Below are 27,144 nucleotides of genomic sequence, written 5' to 3' on the forward strand. Positions count from 1 at the left end.
AATAAATATATATATATATATATATATATATATATATATATATATATATATGAATATATAACTACTATATCTTAAAACTTTTTCTTGGCCCCAAAAGCTTATTGTAGTTTTCTGATTTAAAAAAAATATATATATTTCCATGGGCCCATAAACGCAGTGTGCGCCCTGGGCATTGTGCCTAATGGAGAGGTCGACTCAGCATCCAATCCCAGCAAGGTGGAAAGTTGCCAACAACCGACAAGGTTATTCTGCCGCACTTTGAGCCAGAAGGCTCCTAGTCATCATGTCACATGTAAGCCACGCTCCCTCACAGGGGAGTGGCAGTTCCACTTTCCCACTGGAGAGACAGAAGTTCTTCAACATACCAAACGAGAAAAGGAAATATTTCCAACAGCTCAATATTCCAGATTAACAGAAGACATGCACCTGTTGCTGAAATAGTGAGCCTTTACACAGATTAAACAAAAATGAAAAGACAAGAAAACACATTTGTCAACCTGCTACAAACACAGGATTTTTAAAAAGTGTTTCTGAACTAAAACTATAAAATCCACAGTTACTATAGCATCACATACCCCATGACCATTCAACATATTATTAATCAACGATGATAATAATGAAAAATAGTTCTGGGAAAAAATAACAAAGAAAAACAAGCCATGTTTTCCCCCAATGTGTTTGCTACTGCCCAATTGTTAATATACAAGCTTTGAATAACATGTCTCTTTTCATGGAAAGAATACTCACATTAAGGTCATAAAACTAGGGGAAAATTCTGGCTCACCCACTTCTTAAATTAAGAATTTATTCACTGAACCTCTATTTCCACATCTGGAAAACGGGAATAATGCCTGTCCAATCTATCTCAACTATTTATTAGGAAGATCAAATTATAAAAGACTGGTGAAAACACTGGGAAGTATTTTATTAAGTGCTACATGAATGTATTTTTTTTAGAAAGGGAAATGCTTATGTACCCAAAGCACTGAGGTCTTCTCGCAGACATGGCAATAAGCAATTAAAAAAAGTTAAACCAACTGTATATCTTTTTTTAAAGTACAAATCTTTGATTTACGAACCAGGTAGCAAACACTCTAACACTAATTTTTCAGCGAAAGGCAGAGGGACATAAAAAATCTCACAGTATTTGCTCAGAGCAAGCCCATCCTAATATTTGGAAAAGGAATGGACAGCTTAATGACAAATTTGTAAAGAATGTCTTCGTGGCAATGGGTTGGCATTTTCAGACTCTACCCTTATTATTACTGATTAAGTCTAATCTTTAATCTTCTTAGGGAAGGGTATGCTGAATACACTAAAACCATCCTGGGGGTAAAATGTCTTCTAAGAGCACAGCATTGCTCACCACACTGATTAGAAAGCACCCAGTTTCCCATTAAAAAAAAAAAAAATACAACAATGCATTTTAAATGCACACTCAAAATTAACTATGGTGCTAAGACTCCAAATATTTTTTTTTTTCAATCCTGAAAATCTTTAACTTGGTTGGAGTGCAAAACCTCACTAATTCTTTTGTGGAGGGTGAACTTTCTTCCTTCTCATTCTCGTAACTGCTGCTGTGGCCCTGAGACCCATCCCAGGTTGCTACTCTTCACACCCTGTTGCAAGTCCAAGGTGACCTCACCCTAATATATGGTCTCAGGCGCCCAGCATGAGCTGATGATTCCCTTTCCAGCCCAGCCCAGGCCTCTCTGCATGTATCCAGCCTCCTGCCTACACGGCTCCACTTGGAAGTCCCACGTGCCCACACCCTTCCCACACCATCCTGCTCCCATTTCATCCTCAACATCCAAAGCCAGAAACCCAGTCACCCCAGACTTCTGCGACGCACCTCCCAAATCCACACTGACCAAGTCCTCCAGACTCACCCTCCTCTGAACTCACACTCTGTTCCCTCTGGTTCAAAGGCCGCTTGCACTTCATGCAAGAGCTGCAAGCAACCAATGCATGCCCTACACTAAGACAAGAATGGCTCCAAAGCACACAGCTGATGGTATCATTTTCCTGCTGAAAATCCTTCAAAACCTGCCCGGTAACCTTCGAGATCAAGTTCAAACTCCTTAGCTAGCACAACAGGTCCTTTCACGATCTTCACTCCCCTTACCTCCAAAGGCCACGCGTAGGTCCCCACACACAACACGTCATCTCATACCTCCATGCCTTCGAATGAGCTGATCTCTGCCCGTACTGCTGTCCCCACCCCACTGTCAGCTTTTGTCTTCATCATCATCGTCGTCTTTATTTTCTGCTAACTCCAATTCACGTTTCTAAATGCATCTCAGTCTCTGGAAAACCTTCTGGAATGCCTCTGGACATCCTCAGCTTCATGCAGGCTGGTTTCCAAGTCTGACCGTCCTCTGAGCCGCTGGTGCCTCTGGGCAGACCTTGGGTACCGGCCCCACTCACCACACATTACCGTACTGTAATTCCCTGTAGGTCTCCTTTATCAGATGCCAGCAACTTGAGCGTAACTTAGGCTGCCTTGTACAACTTGAGTGCCTGGCACATTCAAGGCATTCTATTAATATTGCTTGATGAATAAATGAATGCCTGAAGAAATGAATGAATAAATTGCCTTCAGGAAAGAAACGAGATCAAACTTCAGCTGAAAGAGAAACCTCATCCACTTGGGTTCTGGGACTCCATGAATTAATAATGATAAGTTATTTAGCAGCTAGTCTAAAGTTTATCTTAATTTAACAAACCCCTTCCTCTAAGGGTGTGCCAATTAACAGCACACGGCTACAAGCGCAATGTTTAAGATCTATGAGAACAAACTCTTTGCAAGCACCCTAAGGAACTCCAAAAGCACCTATTTACATAGAAATAATTGAAAATCATTCTGATAGCTTCAATAACTTGGGTCCCCAAAGACTTGTACCTCACAACAATTTGTTTGCCTCATTGGAGTTAAAATATATGCTTGAAAGTAATAAAAGTACACTTATTTTAAAATATTCTATAGTTCAGACGGGCCTCCCCTCCCCCACCCCGCAATTACTAGGAATTAGTGACGTTTCACCAGACTTCCAGCTACAAATAGTACACCCAGGAACCAGCGCTCACCTACAGTCTCCTAATTAGACACATCCCTCACAATGGTGCCCCCCATCCTTCAAAGGAATGTTGACAGCCTGTCAGCCACAGAGGACAGCTCCGAGTTCCATACGTAGAACCATATGGATTTCCTATGAAAATTGCCTCGGCGGCAGCAGTTACTCAATTTAATAACCTTATTAAACACTTTAATGACTTCTTGGGCCTAATGACTGTATCTAGTATGACGGAAGAAGCCGGGCAGAGTAGAATTAAAAATTTAATCTAACAGATCCCTACAGTTCTCCATGTGAAAGCAGGCTTCTGAAGAGAGGCTGCAAGACTCCTTGCAAATCTTCTTCCTGTGTTCTCTTACAATAATCCCTCTTTGATTTCAATATATTGTTCCCCCCCACCCACCCACCCACCACCGGTTCAACCTTGATCGGCTTATCCCTCTACCTTGTCTTTTTTTCCCTTAACCCAGCTACAAGATGAAGTTAACAATAAAAATAACTGTATTGGACAAGGCACTGACACATGCCACGTACTGCGGTAAGTGTTTTCTTCTCATCTTTACAACAATCCTCAGAGGTCAGTAATACTACCATTCCATTTTACAGGTAAGAAAAATAAGGTTTCTACAGCTTAAGCAACTGGCCTGAAGTCCAATGGCTAATAGGGTGAGCTAGGTTTCAAACTCAGTCTGCCCTGCTCCAAAGCTTGTGCTCTCAAACATGTTTTATCTAGTGGTTCTTTTAGGTCATTTCCAATTTCACTGTAAGTCCATATTTTTGAGGGGAAAAAATACCATCTTTGCTACTAGCTAAAATATCAGTTGTAAAAGCATGTTCTTCTGAAGCTCTATCCTGAAAGGCTTTGTATTTTATTTTTCTACATCTAGCACCAAGCATAGTATTAGCACATAGTAAGTGCTCATGAAATATTTGAAAATTCATTTGATTACCAAGAACTTCAAAAACAAAAAATGCACAGGTTCTGTACGCTAAAAATTATAAGATGCTGTTGAAAGAAACCCAAGAAGCATATACATTTTGTCTATGTCTATAGAACATAATGTCTATACTGTGTTCATATATTGGAAGACACAACATAGTAAAGAGACAAATTCTCCCCAAACTGATCTACAGGCTTAATGTAAGTCCTATAAACAGCTCAGTAAGAGTTTTTTGAAGACATAGATGAGTTGATTGTAAAATTTACATGCAAAGGGAAAGACCCTAGAATAGTCCAAACAATTTTGACGAAGAATAAAGTGGGAATAATCCCTCTCACTGATGATAAGGCTTACTGTATAATCACAGTAAGCAAGAGTGTGGTATTAGTGGAGGCACAGAGATCAATGGAACAGAATAGAAAACCCAGAATGAGACCTGTACACAAATGCCCAACTGATTATTGACAAAGGTGTGAAAACAATTCAGTTGAGGACGGACAGCCTTTTCAACAAGTGTTCTGGATCAATTGGACATCCAAGGCCAAAAGAAGAACCCCAACCTATACCTTGCACCTTATACAAAAATTCACTCAAAATGGATCAGACTTATATGTAAACATAAAATTTTTATATCATATTAGGAGAAAATCTTTGAGACCTAGTACTAGATGAAGAGTTCTTGGACTTGATACCAAAAGGACAATCCACGTAAGAAAGAAGTGATACACTGGACCTCACCAAAACTAAAACCCTTTGCTTTGCAAAAGAACCTGTGAAGAAGTTGAAAAGACAAATTACAGACTGGAAAAAAATATTTGCAAATCACACATCCCTCAGAGGACTTGTATCTAGAATGTACAAAGAACTGCCACAAGTCAATAGTTTTAAAAGCAAAGAATGCAATTAGAAAGTAGGCAAAACACACAAAGTGGCATTTCACCAAGGAGGACAGACAGATAGCAAACAAGCACACGAAAATATGTTCAACATCGTTAGCCATTAGGGAAGTGCAAATTAACACCACAGTGGTATCTCACTGCAGCTATCAGCTGCTAGTGGTATTACTACTATTCTTTAGCCCTTTTTATAGGTATATTTTAAAAAATTTCCACTGTAGTCTAGCTTTAATCTTTATAGTACAATAAACATGAACTATGTGCTAATCATAAAAATATTTACTCAGATTACAAAAAGAGAAGTAGACAAAAGCTAATAAAGCAGACTCTAGGTGTTAGTATTCATTTTTCATAGCCTTGATGAGAATTTTCTATCACAAAAATGAAAACTTGTTTCCTTTTGTGCTCACTTTCTCAGGACTTTTTTTTTCCTCTTCCAAAGTAGTGCTTTACATGTTTATGTAAACTGGAGATTCATTCATTCATTCGTTCATTCATTCAATTAAAATGTACTGAGCACCAACTCTGTGGCACCATTCTACACAGCTAATGCTTACACAATTTAACCAATGTCTTATTCACCAGGCTTCCATTCAGGACTCCCACACAACAATCTCAAAACTAAAATTTCACCTGTTTTACATACTACATTCTTTACAAATAACAAGCTTGAAAGGCAGAAGGAATGTATCAAGTAACTCTCCCTTATTTCCCAATAATAGTTATGACAACCTATAAAGGCTGTTACTTGCCCCTTTATAGCTTCGGGTGTATTTAATGCCGTGAGCTGACAGGTTTGAATGTTTTTTAAGAAAGTTTTTATTACTTCAGGATAAACAACTGCCGATGAGACTCAGCTAGATCTGCGTTTTACATGACTTATAATAGTTCATAATGTTGCAAGTTTCTTTACACAAGTAGGGTCCGAAATTAAGAGGCTACCTTTCTGTATCACATAATACATTAGGAAAAGTGCAATGGAAAAACTCATCTTTTGCAACAAGAAATAACTGCTAGCCCGTGTTAAACTGCACCACAAGGACATAATCAGCAAAATCCCGAATGTGAAATCCTCTACCGGACAAAAGATGCAGCTTCTTCAACAAATACATTGCAAAGGGGGGAAAGGTAGAATAAGAGAAAGCAACATATTGAGATGCAATGTGTGGTTCTCATTTGGATCATGATTAGAACAACCAAATATATAAATTTTTTTCAACATAATCAGGGAAACTTGAACACTGGCTGAATATTTGATGGCATGAAGGAATAATGGTAATTATGTTCATAATGTTAATTATTTAAGGTGTGGTTTGTTTCCAGGAAGGGTCAACCGCTAGAAATGCATCTGAAATATTTACAGATGAAAGTAGACAATGTCTAGAATTGGTTTCAGAATACTTCACTGTGTGGTGGCAGGAGGAAATGGGTGGGGGTGGGGATATAGCTTGGTCACGCATTAATGTTTTAATTGTTGAAACCTTAGGTACATAAGGGTTCATTAAATTATTCTCTCTACTTTGTGTATGTTTAAAATTTCATAATGAAAAGCTAAAACCAGAAAAAGTAAAAGAAAAGCAGGGAGGAAAGGAGGAAAAGAGGAAGGAAGGTCATCCCAAGCAGATGGCTTTATAAAAAGGGACAAATGTAGCACTTGAAAGTGAAAGTAAGTCAGAAAAGTGACTCTAAAAATGTTAACCATTTGTTTAACATGTATTGACACCAGTAACATAATGCTATCCTAATACTTATCTACCTTTAAAAAATAAGCTTTTTTCACTATAAAAATAAAACATATATGTGCTTAAAAATAGATGTAGAGACAGATATATAGTATAAATATAGATATATAGATATAAAAATTTAAATATAGATGAGTATACCAAGAAAATGAAGTTGCCCTCCTACTGGGCTCCCAGTTTTTTGTCCACCTAGTCAGCACTTTTATATATATTTTATATTATATATAATTGGCATATATATAATTTTTAACACAAACGGGAGTATATTCTATAAATACTGTTTTATACCTGCTTTATTCACTCCATAATGTTTTAGAAATCTTTATATTGCAGCAGATACAATTTAATGTTATTGTTTTCAAACAGTTTATTTTAGAACAGTTTTGGCTACACAGAAAAATTATGAAAATAGTAGAGAATTCCCATATATCCCGCACCCAGTTTCCCCTATTATTATATCACATCAAATAGGCAGGAAGGAAAAGAAGAAGGAAGAATGACAAATTTAGTTCTCTGGAGTGGGAGAGTATTTGTCTTGTCTTGTCACTTCCCTTCAAAATCCCAGCATCACAGGACACCAGGTGGATGCCCTGCTTACGGGATATTCTTTAATGATATTCATTGGTTCCAGTCTGGTTAGTTTCCAATCAGTTTCCCAATAATCAAAACCATGCTTTCCGAGAGCAGCCCAAAATATTAGCATCAGTCAGCATAAGCACACCTCGAACGTGTAAATGTTAAGCTTAGAGCCAGCACATCCAAACCAGCAGCACATCTCCCACCGCCCATCTCTCCCTGGGGGGCCTTGTCCCCTCTCTCAGTGGCAGGGTCCTCATGGTGTCTGGAGCTCTCCCAGGCCCCCTTGGGTCTACTCCACTCAGGGTATCCCTGCCATGGAGCTGATGGCTTCATTGTCACTAAAGTGTCAATAATTGATAGGTGCCATTATATCCAGTATGAGGATTAACATTTTGAAGGAGAAGAAACCCTTATCCTAAAGATCTGAGTCTCTAAGAGTAGAATTCGGCCATTGCGCTGCAGGAGAGTAGGGGAGACACACAGACACAAGAGGGGGTTTCAACCCATCCTACCCGTCACTCCACACAGGTAGGACCCTCCCATTGACACTGAGAGCGCCCTGGCCAGAAGAACAAACCCACTGCCTTGTTGGGGCTAGAATGTCGGACTCTATGAAACAGACCATCCTGCCTGACAGGAGGAAACGGCTCATTCACACGTCACGGAAGACAAGCTCAACGTGGCTGGAAGAAACAACGTCTTCAGTAATGCAGAAAAATCAAACTGCTTGTTCTGGGCATGAGAATACACAAAGAACAAAAATGCCTGACTCCACAAAAGACACTGTCGGAAACGTGTTTCCTGTCACAGCCACCTGCCTTTTCATTAGGGTTCTGGGTTCTGTCTCATTAAACAGAAGGGTTGATTCAGTTGGGTCCATCTAATTATTCTTATTAAAATATGTAACCATAATATTTTAATTGTAAATTAAAGTTGCATGCATGAATGAATCTGAATTCATTTTAATTTTACAATGGCCCACTGCCAAGGCCATTTTTATAGGGAAGATCCATCAGCTCGGATACTGCTCTCCTGGGAATTCAAACCAATGTGCAAATGGAACATGTTTAACTAACAAGGGAGAGTCGCACTCCCTGTTCTCCTCTCTCCGGATTTATTAGAGTAACAAAGCTATTTTAAGAAGATAGACTGCATTTGATTGTCACCCTCCCCCCCCAAATCTTTGAATAAAAAACAAATTTACCCAACTTCGAGGCTGGCACTACCAGTGAAGGTGGAACTGAGATGTCCCTCCCGGGCCATTTGAATCTTGAACAAAGAATAGTAAATAGGTCTCAATCCAGGTGCCACCCTCAGGATTAATTAGTAATATCGGTTATGGGTGCCGTATGCTTACACACACACTGTCACCTTGGTCTAGAATCTAGAACAATCGGTGACATTGCATGCAGCCTTTCCATGTGCAATTAGGAGGGACCCGCATTATTTTCCACTAAACAACAACCAGCCACCAGGATATTTAAAGGCTCAGCCAAACCCTCCTCCACTTCTAACTGGCATTGAGGACCGGGTGCTGCTGGGGTAGGTGGTGAGATAAAAACACCTTTTATAATTGAGGTTTTAGGAAAGCTTTGAATTCTAAGATGCGGCCTGATAGATAAGGAGGAGTTAGCCAGTCAATGTGGTGGGAAGGCTGGGGAAAGAGAGATTATTCCAGGCAGTGGGGAAAACAGCTGTGAAAACCCAGGGGCCCAGATTGCACAGCATTCAAGAATCGGAAATAAGCTCCCAAATGAGGAGTGAAAAGGATGCTGGGATGGGGGAGGGGCAGGAGATGAGCCTGAAGAAGGAAGCAGGGTCATATCTTAAAGGATCTTAGAAACCACATCTAGGAGTTTCACTTTGTTCTAAGAGCAATCCGGCTTTGTTAGGAGCCCGGGGATCGTTCTGGCCTCATGTAGGAAATGGACTGATACATGATGAACAACAGTATATTACTATACATCCAAAATCTAGTCTTGCTATTTCTCGCTGAAAGGCTGACGTAAACTTGTGAACATTATATCTCTTTCTCCCTACAGCATTTTTTTCCTTTTTCACTGAAGGACTTTCCAGTTTAAAATTCCTTAATGTTATAATATTATTACATAACTTTATAATAAAGGACTTTTGCAAGATCAATAAAATGCTTTCTTTATGTCATTTGTTAAAATTGGGGTCTAGTTTTTATTAATTGAAATGAGTTTATAATAAAAATCAAGTGATTAAACCAAGCAAAAACAAAAAAATCCTCTAATTAGAAAAAAGTCTTTGTGGTGTGGCTTTCATTGGTACTTTCTTCCCCCCAAGAGAACAACTTTTAAAATGTGCCTTTGGAACAGGAGAATGGCATGACCCCACTCCCATGGCACAGCCTGCCCAGTGGTCGGGCCCATGCAGGTGTGTAGTGAAAAATTTACCTCAGGGAGGTCTGGCCTCTGCCCTCGGCTCCCGGGACGTGCTCTCTAGACCCGACAGGAGTCTCTCTGTTTGCCTGGCTTTGGCCACAAAGGAAGGTGACTCCACGGGAGTCTAACCATGTGAATATGGTGGGGACTTAGGGCCACACTGTATCAGTTGTAACTTCTGGAGGAACTGGAGACTGAAGGTGTTAGCTCGACCCCAAGAGGAGTAGAGACTAAAGGTCAGCCACACAGTAAAAACTGAGCCCCAATAAAAACTCTGGACACCAAGGCTCAGATGAGAACCCTGTGTGCACGGTCACACATCAATGCCGAGAAGGTGACTCCACGGGAGAGGACACGCAGAGGCTCCGCATGTGGACCCCTCCCCAACTTTGCCCTATGAGTCTCTTCCTTGGACTGTTTCTAATTGGTATCCTTTCCCTGTAAAAAACTGTAACCGTGAGGATAATAGCTCTCAGTGAGCTCCGTCTTTCCTGTGAATTATCAAAATCTAGGACGGTTCTGGGAATGCTGGAACTTGTCATTGGTGTCAGAGTGAGGGCAGTCATACAGGGACTTGCAGTTTGGCCATCTTCACAGACAAGGTACTTCCTGAAGCTAGCAGCTTGGTCCCAGTATTGTTTAGCAAAGGGACAGAGAAAAAGTATATCTGGTCTTGGTATTGTGTGGTTACCTTGTGGGGAGGGCGGGTAGCTAACTGGAAAAGGGACACAAGTGCCTTCTGGGTGCTAAAAACATCTATATACACACCTTAATCCAAGTGGTGGTTATACAGTATACATAAGAGAAAACCCACTGAGCTGTACACATAAGATCAGGGCATTTTATACATTTTACTGTCTCCAATATATTATACCCAATTCTAAAAAGTATAAAAAACAAACAAACGAAAACACCGTCTTTGAAAATGGGGGAGCCCAGCCTGTAATTAAAGGGTAGAAGTGGGCTGGATTACTGAGGAGGACCTGACCCCAAAGTCAGGGCTAAAAGAAAGGCTATGAAATCTAGCAAAGAAGTTTCTGGAAGGATTCTCTGAAATAGATTGTTTACTGCTTTAAACTTGGACAGGCCATGTGGCCATGTGGCTACGTGTGTGCACGGACGTGCACGCTCCCTAAAAAGTCCCGAGTGCCTCTTGTTCAGCTTCAGTAGGCTCACCTAGTGACGATATGTGTGGTACAACGGGAGGCGGGGTAGGACCAATGCATACTTCTGAGGGACAGCCACTCAGCCAGGAGTTGGCATGGTGATGGCCTATCCTCCCAGTCAGACAGAAGTTCAGGAAGCTGGGACGGGAGGTCTGAGATGCCACGTTGGATTTGGAAGGGACAGCCTTCCCTAATTGTGTGACACCAAGCCAAGAGATCCAAGAGGCGACAAGCTGGGCAAAACTGAAATTAATGGCAGACAGTTTCCCTGGGTTGGTACCAGAACTGGGGGAATTCAGGACTGAGGAAACCAAGAAAGCCAGCCAGAGGGAGACTGTCTAAAGCGAAGGGTGGGAGGCAGCGTCTGGGAGAATTCTGAGTCATGGAAAAAGATGCTTTTATTAGCCGTGGGTGGGAGTGAGCTGAAAGACAGCTCAGACACTGGAATCAAAGAACGAGGGCCACGGACGCACCCCTGCTGGGGAGTGAGGCAGTGGGTGCAGGGGAGTGGGTGTTTTGTTCACGCATGAGCCCTCCTCTACGATGCCATCCAGTATCTGGGCTCCACCACAGACTTATGGTTAGTGAATAAAGAACTAACCTGCAGTGAGTCAAAACGCAGAGACTATTTGTTTTTGGATTTGTGATAACATACCTCTTTCTGTTGTTCTGGAAACATCTTATTTTTCAGGACACGATCAATCTGAAAAATAAGATACCAACACTCAGTGATGTGGAAACTCCATCCTGGAGCACATGAGCCTCTCATGACCTCCCCACCCCCCAAATCCCCCCGGAGGGAGCCTGCCCACCTGCAGTCTCTGGAAGGGAACCCTCCGCGACTCCCTCCCTCCTGTCCCCTGCTGACCAGACCAAGGTGAGCATCGGGCCACACTGAGGATGGGGAGTTTGGGACATGGCAGGTCCAAGGCAGGTGGATGATGGCAGGCCGCCCTCCAAGTGGAAGGCCATGCAGAGTCCGGCTGGAGCTGCAGCCTTGGTGAATGAATCAGAGGAGGCTGGAGATGTGGGGGTGCAGCGGGGCCCTGAGGGGCAGCGGGGGATGCTGGCCGGCACAGAGGGAGAGAAAGGAAAAGACGCCCACAGAGACCTACCACTGAGAACAGCCCTGCCAGCTTTATCAGCAGCCCAACCTTTCAAGGAACAGGTCATTCTTGCGATGTATAAACTACTCCAGAATTCGGGTAAGAGATGCTGTGGCCCCAAAGGAACCTGCCTTCTGACCTTCCGGTCAGTGCAGTCAGCCAAGCAGCTGATTCCTGCACGTCCTGGGGTTGCCGACCGTTCTTTAAACCCCCATTTATTACAAAAGCTCGTTGAAGTAACATCTGTTCCCTGCCCAATTAAAATAAAAATTAAATCCCCTGACTATACGCACGCATATGTATTCCTACCACTGAAAGGTAGCTATGGCTGTGTGGTCACTATTTTCCATTACTTTGATAATATTAAGTCTGACCACATTTTCCAGATAATTATTATCATCCTCAAATATTTCCTGAGTCTCTACTAACATCCTTGGAAGTGGAAGGAATATGTGGCAGCAAGAACACTAGCTCTGGCCTCCCGTCCCACATGGTGTCGGGAGGAGATAACCCACAGCGGACAGAGGAAAGGAGCTCCTGCAGGAGGCGAGAGAAGCACCCACGCGCAGCAGGTGGGCTTCCAAGGGGAAGGAAGTTCCCTTCACCCGGAGTGCGCAGGACCCACGGAGAAGGCAGGGGAGAACGGGGCAACCTCAGAGTTCACAAAAAGAAGAGGAACAGGTACGGCAATGGCATGCACAGAGGATGGAAGAAAGCACGATGGGCCGTCCAGAGACGGTGACCAGTCAGCTCAGCTGAGGGAAAGGGCTCCTGGAGGGTGGTGTGGGTTGAACTGTTGCACCCGAAAGTCTTGAGCCTGTGAATGGGATCTTATTTCAAAAAGGGGTCTTTGCAGGTAGGAGGGCCCTAAATCCAACGACGAGTGTCCTTCTAAGGAACAGAGGAGGAGGAGACACCCACCCACCACACACAGAGAGGCCGTGTGAAGATGGAGGCAGAGACTGGAATGACGCAGCCACAAGCCAAGGACCCCTGGAGCCACCAGAAGCTGGAAGAGGCAGGAGGGACACCCCACCCCACCCAGAGCCTCCAGAGGGCGCCCAGTCCTGCTGACACCTTGATCTCAGACCTCAAAATCATGACGGAATAAATTTCAGTTGTTTAAAGCCACCAAGTTTGTAGCAATTTCTTATGGCAGCCATAGGCAATTAATACAGAGGTTTGTGGGGATTAGACTGGAAAGATCAGCTGGGGTTGTAATTGAGGAGTGAGGAATTCATTCATTCAAAATATTTGTGGAGCTCCTACTATGTGCCATGTGCCGGACAAGAAGTGGGACATACAGTGGCGTGCAGAGCCGACTCAGAGCTGACGAGATGACTACATAATTCTAACGTGGAAATGATAGGAAAGGAAAGGAAAGGACACCCTGAGGGACTGAATGGGGTGGGCGGGAGGGCGGGAGTGTTGGCCAGGAAGGCTTTACTGAGAAAGTGGCACTTAAGCTAAGGCCTAGTGTGATTTCGCCAGGAATGCAGAGGGAGAAAGACACTCTAAGCAGAGGGTCTGGCATGAGCAAAGGGGCAGAGGCTGGCAGGAGCTGCAGCTCAGAGTTCGAATTATTGACGGGATTCCTGAATCAAATGAAAGTCAGGCTGGCGTTGCCTCCACCTCAGGATCTGGCCGTGTTCCCTGCACACACCACGCTACTCTGCACAGCTGAACCTCTGCCCGGGTGGGTCCTCTACCCTCATGCCTCATGCCTCGCACATTTCCTGCACACTCCCACTCCTCTTCCACAATTCTGCTCAGAAATCAGTTCCTTTCTTTCCCCTCCTTACGCAGCGGCGGCACAGGCAGTCCTGTTAACAGCGCCTCAGTTGCATCACAATATTTGCATACTCTGTCTCCCCCACTGACTGAATGTCTCCATCAGAGCATATCTGTGTTTCCTTGTGTAATTAAACTTCACAACCACCTGCTGAGCGAGACTGGAATGTCCTCACTGCACACAACTTAAGAAAACAGAAGTGAAAGGATTAAGTTGCCCAAGGTCATATAGCGAGAGAGCTCAAGTCCAGTTTCAACTCAAGCCAGTCTGCTTGTCAACCCTGTCCCCTCTCTTGCCCAACGCTGCCTCCTGACTGTGTGATATGAACCAATAATTCAAAGTTTGGGTCTTAATTCTCCCCAAAGGGCTTGGGGTTTTCCCAGTGAGGCAGGACTCTGCAATTCCGATAGGGTGTTGGCCACCCTGACATGCTACAGGCCAAGCCAAATTGTGAAAGAAGGAAACTGAAAAGTTTAAACCAAAACATCACAGAGAACGACATGGTCAACCTTTAATATCTTAAATCTGGATAGTGGGACGTGACGGGTGGTTGAAATGGGAAAGACTTCCATTTTTTATACCACGTATATCCATATTGTTTGAATTTTTCCAGTTAACACAAATTATTTGCATACTTTTTGAAGTAACAATTATTTAAAATAAATTAAACATCATAATTCTACCAGGAGAAATAGTGACTAACAAATTATGGGAGATTTTTATTTCATGTAAGTTGAAAAGCAGATTCAAATGTATGACAAGATGCTGCCTTTATAACACAACATAAAATGCTGTCTGGTACTGGACCTTGCCATGGCATTTACTGACGGGAAGAAGGAAACGAAACATAGCACAACAGTGTGGTTTGAGGTAAAAGGTCAGCTGTCCATAATTTGACAAACCAAAGCTGCTAATCAGAAATCGCCCCCTGAACAAAACTATATCCACCTGGTGGGTTGTAAAGTTTTAGATTCGTTTAGATTTTCAAATTTCCCAGCCTAGCCCACGTGTCTGGGAGAGTTCTTGCCTCACTGATAGGTTTTTATGCCAACAAGTATGGAAATCTGCCCCCAGGTGACCATCAACAAAGCTGTCCTTGGAGCATTTTATGTCCCCACCCCCACTGGGGAACCACAGCACACCCTGCCATCCTCTCTCCCTCCCATTCACCTTCCTCCCAAGAATTATTAAATCTCACAACCATTCCAAATGACAGGGATGACTTGTCAAACGTGTAGTTCAAGTTAGAGTTGAGTGTCCACAGATGACAGGTGTATGCGTTGTCTCAGCGCTGGAAAACATGGCACGCATGCCTTCACAGCCCTGAGAGTATGATTTGCCAAACCCAGAAACTTGAAGAGAAAGCTGCCTCCATTTTCCGCTTTGGAATATTTTTTTTCTACAACATACAAAATGTTATAACCTAACAACAAAGTTAGAATTCTGTAGAGCAGGGGTTGGCAAATTTTTCTATAAAGGGCCCGGTGGCAGATATTGGAGGCTCTGCATGTCACACAGTGTCTGTTGCAATTCTTCAAGTCTGTAATTTGTAGTGAGAAAGCACCCACAGATGATAAGTAACCAATGAACATGGCTGTGCTCCAGTAAAACATTATCTACAAAAACAGGTGGTGGTGGTGGTTCACAGACCCTACCTATGGAGCAACCAAGTATTATTGTGCTTTCAATTCTACATCTTAATAAAGCCCTTTCTTAGATCCTAAAAGGAAAAATCCTTTGCAATGCTAAACTTGATCTGCACCTATGGGCGGTCTCCTCTCTGACAAGCAAACTACTGACCCAGAGTTTGTAGACTACACATGTGGGGGGGGGGGGGGAGTGGGAAAAGATTATATACTTTCCCAATGGTGAAATCAGGAATAACAAGTATGGTTTATATCATTCTTTAAAATGAAAATGAAGAAGGGGGCTGTTAAGTCGCATGGTTTGGGGATTTCCTACCGTCCCCTGTCAAAGGCTGATTAACCCAACAAACCTGTTAATCATGAAAAGAGATCTGAATTTATGTCAGAGCCACAAGGACATTCTAAACAGAATGAAACTGGTTTTATAAAACATCTAGTTATTGACCCACGGTAATAATATATAATTCCATAAACCAAACAGACATGTATTTCCAACACAAAAGCCAAGAGAAATCTCCCAGAAGAAATGCTCCTCGAAGAAAGTGTCGCTGGATTTATAACTAACCTTATGGTGGCCAAGGCCTTTCTAAGAGTAAGGGGAGAGAAGTGTATTTTTATAAGGAAACTACTTTTGTGTCTTTGCTGTGTTAGAAGTAGTCAACCCTCAAACAAAATACTCTTAACCTCTTCTCCTTTCTGGAGGTGGGGCCTTGTTCCAAGAGCTAGGGGCTTGAGGACGGGGACAGGCCTGCAAACTGGGTGTGGAGGAAGAAAATAAGTTAAAAAAAATACCATCTTTCTGTCATTTCTCTCCACATCTCACCATCTTGCTTTGACACTGCTTCTTCCAATGCATTTTTACCCTAGTCTTGGAGCCATCAGGACAACACGTTATCTTTTTAATGTTAAAGAGACTACACGCTGGAACAACTATGCTTAGGGGAAGGCATTGGTGACCAGGTTCCTTTCCTATTACCATTCTGCCTCCAGAGAGGGCTACTTTATATGAAAGTTAGATAAGAGACTTGGTATTGAGCGTGGAAAAGGTGTGAGATAGGAACCCCAGTGAGCACTTAAGAGGGAGGGGTTGGCTGAATAGCCTGGGCCAGTCTCGGAGGTATCTCAGGAGGTGCGGGGCGAGGGGTGGCTACTTCCAGGGCACCCAGGAGCTGCGCTGATTTGGGGTTCTCAAAAGCTTATCACCCACCCTTCAAGAGGAGAACCTCCTCCTGTCTGTGCCGTCATACGCCTGTGGCTCCTCCAGCGTGTACAGAGGGAGCTGTGTTTTGTCCACACCTGTGTCTCACCAGCTCACTGCCTAGCAGGGGAAAGGCTGGCCGTGCCAGGGAGTTTTGTCGTAAACCTTGTGCTGCCCTGTGAAATGCCCTAGGGCACTGAAGGCCACAACGGGTCCTCTGGAACACTCAAGAGGAACAAGTCCTAGTACTGTGGTTAGTAAACACTTCTCCACCCTCACATAAACATAACAGCAATTTTAAAAAAAATTGAGAGTATGGTGATAGACATAACCATACGAAAATGTAAACCTGCTGTATCTTTCAAAAGGGATTTAAAGACAAGTGTCATGTAATATTTAGAATATATGACAAAGGCTTAATACTTCTTAATTTATGAAAAGCTCTTACAAGTGCACACCAAAGAATATTCTTACAGAAAAGTGACCAAAGGTTATCAATAATCAAGTCACAAAACAAAAACGATAAAGGTCAAACTCAACAACAACAAAAATCTGTCTTAAAAATGGGCGAAGTTCTTGAATAGACATTTCTCCAAAGGTAATATATAAATGGCTAAAAAAGCATATGAAAAGATACACAATCTCACTAATCAAATGCAAATCAAAACCACAATGAGCTATCACCTTGCATCCATTAGGGTGGCTACTACCAACAACCACAAAAACAGCAAACAAGTGTTGGTGAGGATGTGGAGAAACTGGAACCTTCGTGCTGGTGGGGATGTCAAATGGTGCAGCTGCTGTGGAAAACAGTATGGAAGTTCCTCAAAAAATTGAAACTAGAACTACCGTATAATCCAGTAATTTCACTTCCGAATTTACATCCAAAAGGAGGATCCCTGAAAGCAGGATCTCAAAGAGATATTTGCACACCCGTGTTCAGAGCAGCATCATTCACAAGAGCAAAGAAGCGGAAGCAACCCAAGTGTCCACAGACAAATGAAAGGATGGATAAATAAAATGTGATATACACCCAGTGGAATATTATTCAGCCTTTAAAAAGAAGGAAACTCTGACACACGCCCCAACACGGATGAACCTTGACGCTATACTCAGTGAAATAATATAGTCACAAAACACAAATACTGTATGATTCTACTTACTTATACGAGGTTTCTAAAGTAGTCAAATTCACAGAAACAGAAAGTAGGATGGTGGCTGCCAGGAGCTGAGGAAGGGGGAAATGGACAGTTCTTGTTTCATGGGTACAGAGTTTCAGTTTTGACAAATGAAAAAGATCTGGAAATCTGTTACAGAACAGTGTGAATATACTTGACACTATTCAACTGTACACTTAAAATGAACAAGATGATAAACTTTATATGTTTCTTCCCACAATTGAAAAGATTTGTTAAAACGGTCATTAATCTATTTTAAATGTTAAACCTTCCTATAAACAGAAGTGCAAATAAAAATAAGGTGCCATATATTTTTCTATTAAATTAGAATGTTTCTTGAATGATAATACCCAGTGCTGGCAAGTAGCATAAGAAATGAGACTGAATACTGCTGGTAGGAATGTGGGCTATTTCAGTCTTTCTGAAAGACAATTTGGCCATATGTTTCAAAAGCATTTTTAAATTGCTTATTTTCTTTGATTCAATTACTCCACATCTGGGAACTCAACCTAAAAAAAAATCTGTTAGACATATGCAAAAAAAAAAAATGTTATATGAAAGAATGTCCAGAATGCAGTTTCTAAAAAAAAAAAAAAAAAAGTCAAATATATGGAAACCTAAACGTTCATAAGTAGATTAGAAAAAAATAATTATGGCAGAGCTGCATAATAGAACACCTTGTAGCTACTGCAAATTATGTTATAGAAGAATATTAAATGCTAGGGATTATTCAAGAAGTATCATTTAGCTATATTTTTAAGTACGTTTTTATTTCTTTACTTATTTAAGAACTGGAGCCTACATTTGACAAGTTAACAGTGATCATTTATGAGTGATGGGATTCTGATTGGTTTTCACTTCTTTCTTTTCTGTATTTTTCCAAAAGTTTACAATGCATGTTACTTTTAAAGTCGAAAAACCATATACTTTTTAAAAGAAAGTAAAACTTAATGTACTCAATTACTTTTATTATTCCGCTCTCAAAAAAAAAACAACAACAGGTAAGTTAATTTCACTTTGTGTTTGTTTCATTTCCTGCTATGATGTTCAACAATTTTTCTATTTAAATAAAAAAAAATCACTGACTTCTTACTTTCACCTCATAAGGATATGCCATCAGCAAGATTATTTTAAATTGAAATTTAAATGTACTGCCAGTTTTTCACAGCCCTGCTCTTGGAACAACCTGTCGTTTGCTCTGCATTGGGCAGGTCAGGGGTTGCGGGGTGGGAAGGAGGCCATGGCCCTTCCAGATCTCCTCTAAGGGGGAAGCTCTTGGCCAGGGTCCTGCTGGAGGGGCAGCTCTACAGTTAGCCCTGCTTTGTGTCACCTGGGGGTGGAGGGGGTCCCTCCCAGACACAGGTGACAGCATCAGTGATGGGCATTGACCTCTAGGGAAATCAATCTACAGGTTAGTCAGGTGCCCAAGGCAAGGCCTGGCACGGAAAGAAGGAAGGGCTGGGCACCGGCTCCCTCCTAGTGTGTAGACTAGGAAACACTGCGAGATTTGGCAGTTCTCTGGGACATGAGTCTGGGAAGTGATGCAAGAGAAGCTGGAACAGATAACAACGTCACAACTGGAGCAGAGCCTATACTGCAGCTGAAGCCATGGTGTAGATAAAAGATTTCATGGGATATTAAAGAAACTGACCACCAGAAAAGCTGAATTACGGGAGCCGGCTTCAGCGGCTGGAGTGCCCAGAGTTCTTCCTTTCCCAGTGGCCTACGTGTCCAGGGTCTCCTGGAGTCCCATGCACAGTGTCCTCACGATAAGCACCACTTACTCAAGGTAACTTGAGGGAGATCCTGATGGGTACAATCAAAAGAGCTCAATGGAAAAGAAAAGGAACAAGAGCTGCACCAAAACATGAGACCTGGACTGAAGCGGGGCAGCCACGCACTTCCAAGGCCCAGCAGGAGGTGCAGAACCATTGCAAACCAGGCCCAGGTCCTCCTCTCTCGGTCTCATCTCAGAACTTTAAAAAAACAAACCAAAACGCAGCAGAAACGCAAGCCAAGACCTGACATTCCATTAAAGTTGGAAAGACAAATAAAATTACCACTGAAGTTTTCCAGCATTTATCGCAAAAGGAAAAAACATGTATTAAAAAGGATTAGCAGTCTAAAAAAAAATACTGGTTCATAGCACATAAAACAATGAAGCCACTAACGTGCTAATCTCTACAACGCCTTCCATTAAGGTCAGGAACACAATGCTAGGTCAAATTTAGTGTTTCAAATCCAGGAACAAGAAACAAACAACACTACAGTGGCATTTAGGAAAGGTGCCACCTGAGGCTCATAGACGTTCTACACACGTAGGCACGTGTGCTGAACCCGCCCTCGACCTCCCTTTGTACACACACACTAAGGAAAGCCACTGGGTGTGGGGTGCGGAGGAGGAGCAAAGCACCATAGAATGAACAGAACTGAAGGAAATGAGCCATAAAAAGCAGATGTAGGAGACAGGAGCCAACCACTAGACCAGCCCGGCAGGTCACACTGGACGTCCTAACTTGGGCTGTGGTATCCTCTCTCCTCAAAACCACCTTGACCTCCCAGATCAAATCTAAAAATATTTTCCACTCTTTCCAAACAGTCTACTTCCTTTTTTATGCTACTAAGTTTCTTCCAATTAGTGATTCATCTGGGCGACTCATTTTCCTCTTTCAGAAAAGCAGATAAATCCCAGAAGTTAGGGGATGGGTATTAGTGATTTATTAGCCCAATCGAATTTCATTTCTATTAACCTAAGAGCAATATATCTCCAACTACTCACTCCCCTGCCCCAAGCCCACCACCACGTGGAGTTTTGATTAGAATGGGAAAGAGAGAAAACCATTAGTACTCAGGAGTATGGAATTCTTGGCAGGCTGATGTATCCCTCAGTGCCCTGTCACAGGATCGACCTGAGAACACAGCCTGCTGAAGGACAGCAGTAAATGTCCCCCTCTTCTCTCCTGCCAACGACTGGAGAGATGTTTTCTCAACTCTCCGTTCACACTACCCATTCATCTGGTACGACTTGGCAGAAGTACTACCATGACTTCCCATTAAAATAGTACCAGAAGTATAGCATCAAAAGAATAAAATACCTAGAATTCAATTTAACAAAATAAGTGTAAAAACATATGCTCCGGAAAAACCACAAAACATTGTTGAAAGAAATTAAAGAAAATCTAAACAAACAGAAAAACATCCCACATTCACGGATCAGAAGACAACATTGTTCAGGTGGCAATTCTCCCCAAACTGATCTACAGGTTCAATGCATCTCTGTCAGAATCCCAGCTAACTTCTTTGTACAAACTGACAAGCTGATTCTATAATTCAGATCTAATTGCAAGTGACCCAGAATAGTCGAAACAATCCTTAAAAAGAAGAACAAAATAAGAGGGCTCCAACTTACTGATTTCAAAACTTACTACAAAGCAATAGTACCTAATACAGTGTGCAAATGACACAAGGATAAACAAATAGATCAACAAAATAGAACTGAGAGAGCCCAGAAATAAACCCATACCGATACGGTCAATTGATTTTCAACATGGGTGCCAAAACCATTCAATGGAAAAATAAGTCTTTTTAATAAACATTGCTGGGACAAGTGGATAGCCACGTGCAAAAGAATGAAGATGGACCTCTACCTTATACAATCTATAAAAATTAGCTCAAAATGGATCAAACACCTAACGTAAAAACAAAAACCACGAAACTCTTAGAAGGAAACAGAGGTAAATTTTCAATGCCTTTTATTTAGCAAATAATTCTTAAATATAATACTAAAAGCATTAAAAGAAAAAAAACAGATAAATTAAACATCATGAAAATTAAAAACTTTTGTGCTTCAAAGGACAACATCAAGAATGTGAGAAGACAATGCACAGAATGGGAGAAGATATTTGCAAATCATATATCTAATAAGGGAGTTGTATCTAGAATATATAAAGAACTCTTACAATTAAATAATAAAAAGACTTAACAATCTAATGCATAACATGGTGACTTTAGTTAATAATACTATACTGTAAAATTGAAATTTTCTGAGAGTAAAACTTAAATGTTCTCACCAAAAACAAAGAAAAAAATAAATAAGTGAGAGGATGGATGTGTTAACTCAGGGGAAATCCTTTCATCATGTGTACATACTAATCACATTGTACATTTTATCTGTCAGTTATACCTAGAATGATAATAATAATAAAAAGACTAATAACTCAATTCAAAAATGGACAAAGGATCCTGAGCAGACATTCCTCCAAGGAAGATTTACAAATGGCCAACAAACACATGAAGAAATGTTCAACATCATTAGTCATCAGAGAAAAGCAAATCAGAACCACACTGAGATACCATTTCAACCCACTAAGTCGACTACAATCAAAAAGTCAGATAATATTAGAACGCCGTGCTCCTAACTCCGAAGGCTGCCGGTTCGATTCCCACATGAGCAAGTGGGCTCTCAACCACAAGGTTGCCAGTTCAATTCCTCGAGTCCAACAAGGGATGGTGGGCTCTGCCCCCTGCAACTAAGATTGAACATGGCACCTTGAGCTGAGCTGCCTCCCGGAAGGCTCAGTTGTTGGTTGGAGCACGGGCTCTCAACCACAAGGTTGCCAGTTCAATTCCTCAACTCCCGTAAGGGATGGTGGGCTGTGCCCCCTGCAACTAGCAACGGCAACTGGACCTGGAGCTGGGCTGCGCCCTCCACAACTAAGACTGAAAGGACAACAACTTGAAGCTGAACAGCACCCTCCACAACTAAGATTGAAAGGACAACAAATTGACTTAAAAAAGAAAAGAAAAAAAGTCAGATAATAACAAATGTTGGCAAGGATCCAGAGAAACTGGAACCCTCATACACTGCGGGTGGAAATGTAAAATGGTACGGCCACTTTAGAAAACAGTCTGGCAGTTTTTCAAATGATTAAACATAAACTTACCATTTGACCCAGCAATTCCACTCCTAAGTATATATACCCAAGAGAAATGAAAACGTGTCCACAGAGAAACTCGTATATAAATATCAGCGTTATTCATGATAGCCAAAAGGGGGAAATAACCCAAATATCCATCAACGGACGAATTGGTAAACAAAATGTGGTATGTACATCCATACAATGGAATATTATTCGATAATAAAAAGAAATGAAGGGCTGAGACCTGCTACAACTTCGTCCACCTATGATAAAACTTCCATTCATATGAAAGTCCAGAACAGTGAACACTACAAAGACAGAAAAGAGATTCCTGACTGCTCGGTGGGGTGGGTGGAAAGGTAGAGGTTAGGGATATAGGGGAGTGATAGCTAAAGGGCAATGAAATATTCATTGGGTAATAAAAATATACTAAAATTGACGGTGGTGATGGCTGTACACATGAGTATCTGTAAATATACTAAAAACCACTGAACTATACACTTTAATTGGATAAATCGTATAGTATGTGGATAGCTCAACAAAGCTGTTAAAAACAACAAAAAACAGGACTGCCTGACCCCCTGAGCCTGCTCTGTTTCATGCCCTGTCCTAGTGCCCTCACCCTGCAAATGGAACCCTTCCCTCCACTACGCCTCAGGAAACTCAGCCGAAAGCCAGCAAATGCTCCACATTCCAACCCATCTCCGCACCATTATCTTAGCAGGTGCCCTGGCTTCTCCACCCTCCCCTTCCCAGTAACCCTCCCAGGTCAAAGCACTCCCATTTCTCAGGACCTAGTCACATTATCGCCAGACAAGAACCTACCAAGAAGTTCCTGGAACCCAGGCATGTGAGCACCTCCCTCCTCCTCGCTTCCTGGCCGGACTTCTCTCCAGGTTCCCCACTCCTCACTGCTACATTTTTAGGGACCTCTGCCCGCCCCGTGCGTTTCCTCACTCTCTCCTGATCCGCCCAGGAGGAACTTATGCCTGAGGCATGACTTAGCATTCCCTACACTTGCCTTAGCCTATCTCCTCTCTTGCTGTGACCGAACCTGTTACCAACGTGTTTCCCCCAATCCCAACCCGGAATAGTTCTCTGAAGTGTAAAACCAGACGTCCCCTCTCAAAGTCCACCCTTCCTATCTCACTTCCTCTTTCTCACCCAGTCTGCTTCTCCACTTGAATGAAAAGCAATCAGAACTTTGATCCTACACTTTCTATTGTCCCTCTGGACTTCACTGCCTTGTACCATTCAAATACTCCCTCCAGCACCCTCAGTTTCCTGTTTCATTGAGACACCAGCTGCTTCTATCTGTCAATCCCCCAAACACGGCTCAACTTACCCTCTGTCTCTTCCATTTTCTCTCTCGTCCTATCCACTATGCTGAAGAAAAATCGGTCATTTCTGTTACAGGCTCCGTCACCAGGTTGAGGACCAGCTTCCGTGGGGTTCTGGAGTCTTCCACTCACCCCCACAGCTTCAGACCTTTACCTCCAGGCTCCTAGCTCTCCCAGGTCTGCGTTCCCTCTGTCATCTGATAACTGCATCTCGCACTTCATCAAGATAGTAGGACCAGCAGGTTTACATTCTTCATCTCGGTTCTCTGCCCCCTTGAAACCAACCCATATATTCACCCACTTCCCTCAGTCCCCAAAAAACATCAAACTCCCCCGTCTTCATGATCTCCCCTACCTCCTTCAAGACACTGGTCCATCAACGATCCCACCCCCTTAATAACTCCAACTTCTTCCTTTTCACTAGTCCCTCCCTCCTGCCTCAACAAACAAGCTCAGGTTCTCATCCCAGAGAAGATGGACAGCCCTGGCTAATTCGTTCAGCCTAGTATTAAAGACTCTGCTGCAGCCATCAGAGACAGGGCAATGAACGAGACAGCCAGGTCGCGGTCTCACCTACAGCGTAGTGGGAGAACGCAAGCAAACGTGTAAATAAGTGGGCAAGATAATGCACAAGCTTAATGGAGAAGAGGAAACAGGATGATGTGCTTGAGAGTCACTAGGGGCGTTTTGTGGGGCCTACTTCACGTTCCGGTCATCATGGAAGGCTTCTCTGAGGAGGTGACATTTGAGCCAAAACTTGAAAGGCAGGAAGGAGCCAGTGGCAAAGCAGTCTAGGGAAAGAGCATTCCAGGAGGAGTGACCTGTCCGTGCCAAAGCCCCGAGGTGGAACAAGCTTGGAATAGCTGGGGAAGCCATGGAAGCCATTGTGGCTAGAGTGTGATGAATGAGGGAGATGCACTCTGAGAGGAAGGCCAAGGCCTGGTCACGTGGGCCTGGACCCAGTGGAGCGTCTGGAAGCCCCGGGAGCATTTTCAGCAGGTGACATAATCTGACTTACGTTTAACAAGATCGCTCTGATGTCTGTGTGGGGAATACACAATAGGGAGGGGGCCAGAGCAGAAGCAGGGAGACCTGTCCGCAGGCCACTGGCATAGTGTGGCCGAGGTGACAGAGGCTCCGACACAGCACATGGCAGAAGCAGTGGAGATGGGTATGAGGTGAAGTGGTGGTTGGTGTGTTTCCTCATTTGCGCTCCAGTTGAAGAGGCAGAAAGTGACAAAACATAGCTGCTAGGAGAGAGGGACCGTACCACCTATTCAAGAAGGGTTCTGTGAGATATACTGCAGAGGAAGGAGACATACCCTTGATGCAGCTCAGGCCTGCAGCTGACGTGGGTGAGGCCCACAATGGGGAAGAGGCCGTTCTTTCCCCCACTTCTGCACTGACACCCAAGGGCTGGTCTTGAAAGGCAGACAGTGAGTGGTGTGTTCTTGACAGGAGACATGCACAGTTTCAGTGGTGAGGCACCACACGTGGCTTCCCAGCAGGAGTCACAAATTCACTGTTACCTTCTGCTTTTTACTAAGGGCAGTTCCCCAACGGGGCGCTGACAGCCCTGTTCTCTTCAGCTCTACACTCATTCTGTCTTGGCTACCACTCCCATGTCATATGCAAAATAGTCCAGAACCAGAACTGCCGTTGAGGCCAGCTGGGCCACCTCGTAGGGGACCTCTCCATCCAGGCATTTCAGACTCCCTGTGTCCAACCCAGGCTGCGTATCACACAACACCTTTTCCTTGCCCTTCCACAACCTAACCAATTCTACCACTTCCTATGTTATTCATTTTAATTAATAGTGTCAATAGCTACACGGTGACTCGAGCGGGAACCCCAGGAACAATCTTTGATTTCTTCCTCCCCCTTACTTTCCAAATCCAATTGGTCAGCAAGCCCTGCCAACCCTCTCTCTGAATGCCTCGTAAGTCCACTCCCTTCTTTCAGTCACCAACGTCACTGGATTAGTTCCAGGTCTTGTCATTTCTCTTCTGGATCCGAGCTGGAAGAATGGAAGATTCCTAGCACCCAACACACTTAACCAGTACTTAGGAAATTATTTTTGAATAAACAAGAGAGAGTGAAAGTAAATGAATGAACAAAATGATTGAGTGAGCAAACGGGTGGAAATCAATGAATAAGGAAACCAAAGAATTAAGTGCATGCTGTAGAGAAACAAAGAAAACTAAGGAATCTATAGTCTAATGGAGGACATACAACCAGCAGGTCCGAGGCATCAGGTGATAAACAGACGCTACAGGGGAAGGGGGGACGGAAACTAACACTTGTTAAGTGTCATCCGGGTGCCAAGTACTAAACTAGGCACTTCACACACAGTTCACACATGACTCAACCAGCAACCACATGAGACATTGCTCTCCAGAAGGGGAAACTCACATTCAAAGACGTTAACTAACCATCCAAGGTCAACCAGGGTTCAGATTCAAACCTAGGTCTGGAGGCCCCCATTCCCATGTCGGTTAGTGGACACAGGCTTACAGGACAATCCGGACTTTACCAGCTAATAACCAACACAGACAGTGCTTCTGACCAACTGTCACTGTTCTAAGAACTTTACATATATCCTCATAAAAAAAAATCCTACGAGGTAAGCATGACTATTACCCTCATTTTACAGTTAAAGAAACAGAGGCACCAAGAATTTAAGTAATCTGTCAAAGGTCATCCAACTACTTGGAGACAGAACTGGGATTTGAACTCAGGGAGTCTTGCTCCAGGGTCATTGGTCCTCCCTTGAACCTTATGCTCTATTGTCTTGAATGCTGGAGGTGAGATGGCAGAGGGTGGGTGCCCGGTGGAGAGAACAGTATGATTACATGCAGGGGCACAAGAAGGTGGAAGTCACGTTTGGGAACCAAGTGGTTTGCTGGGGCTGGGATGGAGGGGATTCGTGAAAAGTGAGACTCCAGAGAAAAGATGGGCTCAGACATGCGGCTTCCTGTGACCTGGTCCGGGGCCATTGGTCGTCTTGTCTGATATTTAAAGAGCCTCCATCTTTCACAAGGTTGTATACAGTTGGAGGAGCAACTCTGTTTTCTCAACCAAGGTGTTTAGTTCTCTTGCATTTGAAGGTGGAAAAGCTAAAAGGCACAGGAATGACTGATTTCTTCAAGATTTTGCTGT

At 43.0% G+C, this 27,144-nt stretch overlaps 1 protein-coding gene across 7 annotated transcripts in view; it reads right to left on the reverse strand.

Moving 5' to 3' along the window:
- The window catches only part of SNX10 (sorting nexin 10), a 66,500-nt gene that overhangs the window by 14,472 nt on the left and 24,884 nt on the right, over positions 1–27,144 (reverse strand). For 2 of the 7 annotated variants that reach the window (XM_074340902.2, XM_074340896.2), the window contains exon 2: positions 11,462–11,509. The exons of 1 other annotated variant lie outside the window; for it this stretch is intronic. In XM_074340902.2, the coding sequence (XP_074197003.1) occupies positions 11,462–11,485 (24 nt within the window). In that variant the 5' untranslated portion in view covers positions 11,486–11,509. Of the gene's footprint in view, positions 1–2,173; positions 2,210–8,436; positions 8,497–11,461; positions 11,510–17,711; positions 17,772–23,470; positions 23,591–27,144 lie in introns of those variants that run through there. 4 more of the 7 variants (XM_074340895.2, XM_074340898.2, XM_074340901.2 and 1 more) reach the window with 4 other exon arrangements.

Source organism: Rhinolophus sinicus, chromosome 4 (genome assembly GCF_057876585.1).
Source record: "Rhinolophus sinicus isolate RSI-liver-muscle chromosome 4, RSI-T2T, whole genome shotgun sequence".
NCBI classification, from domain to species: domain Eukaryota; kingdom Metazoa; phylum Chordata; class Mammalia; order Chiroptera; family Rhinolophidae; genus Rhinolophus; species Rhinolophus sinicus.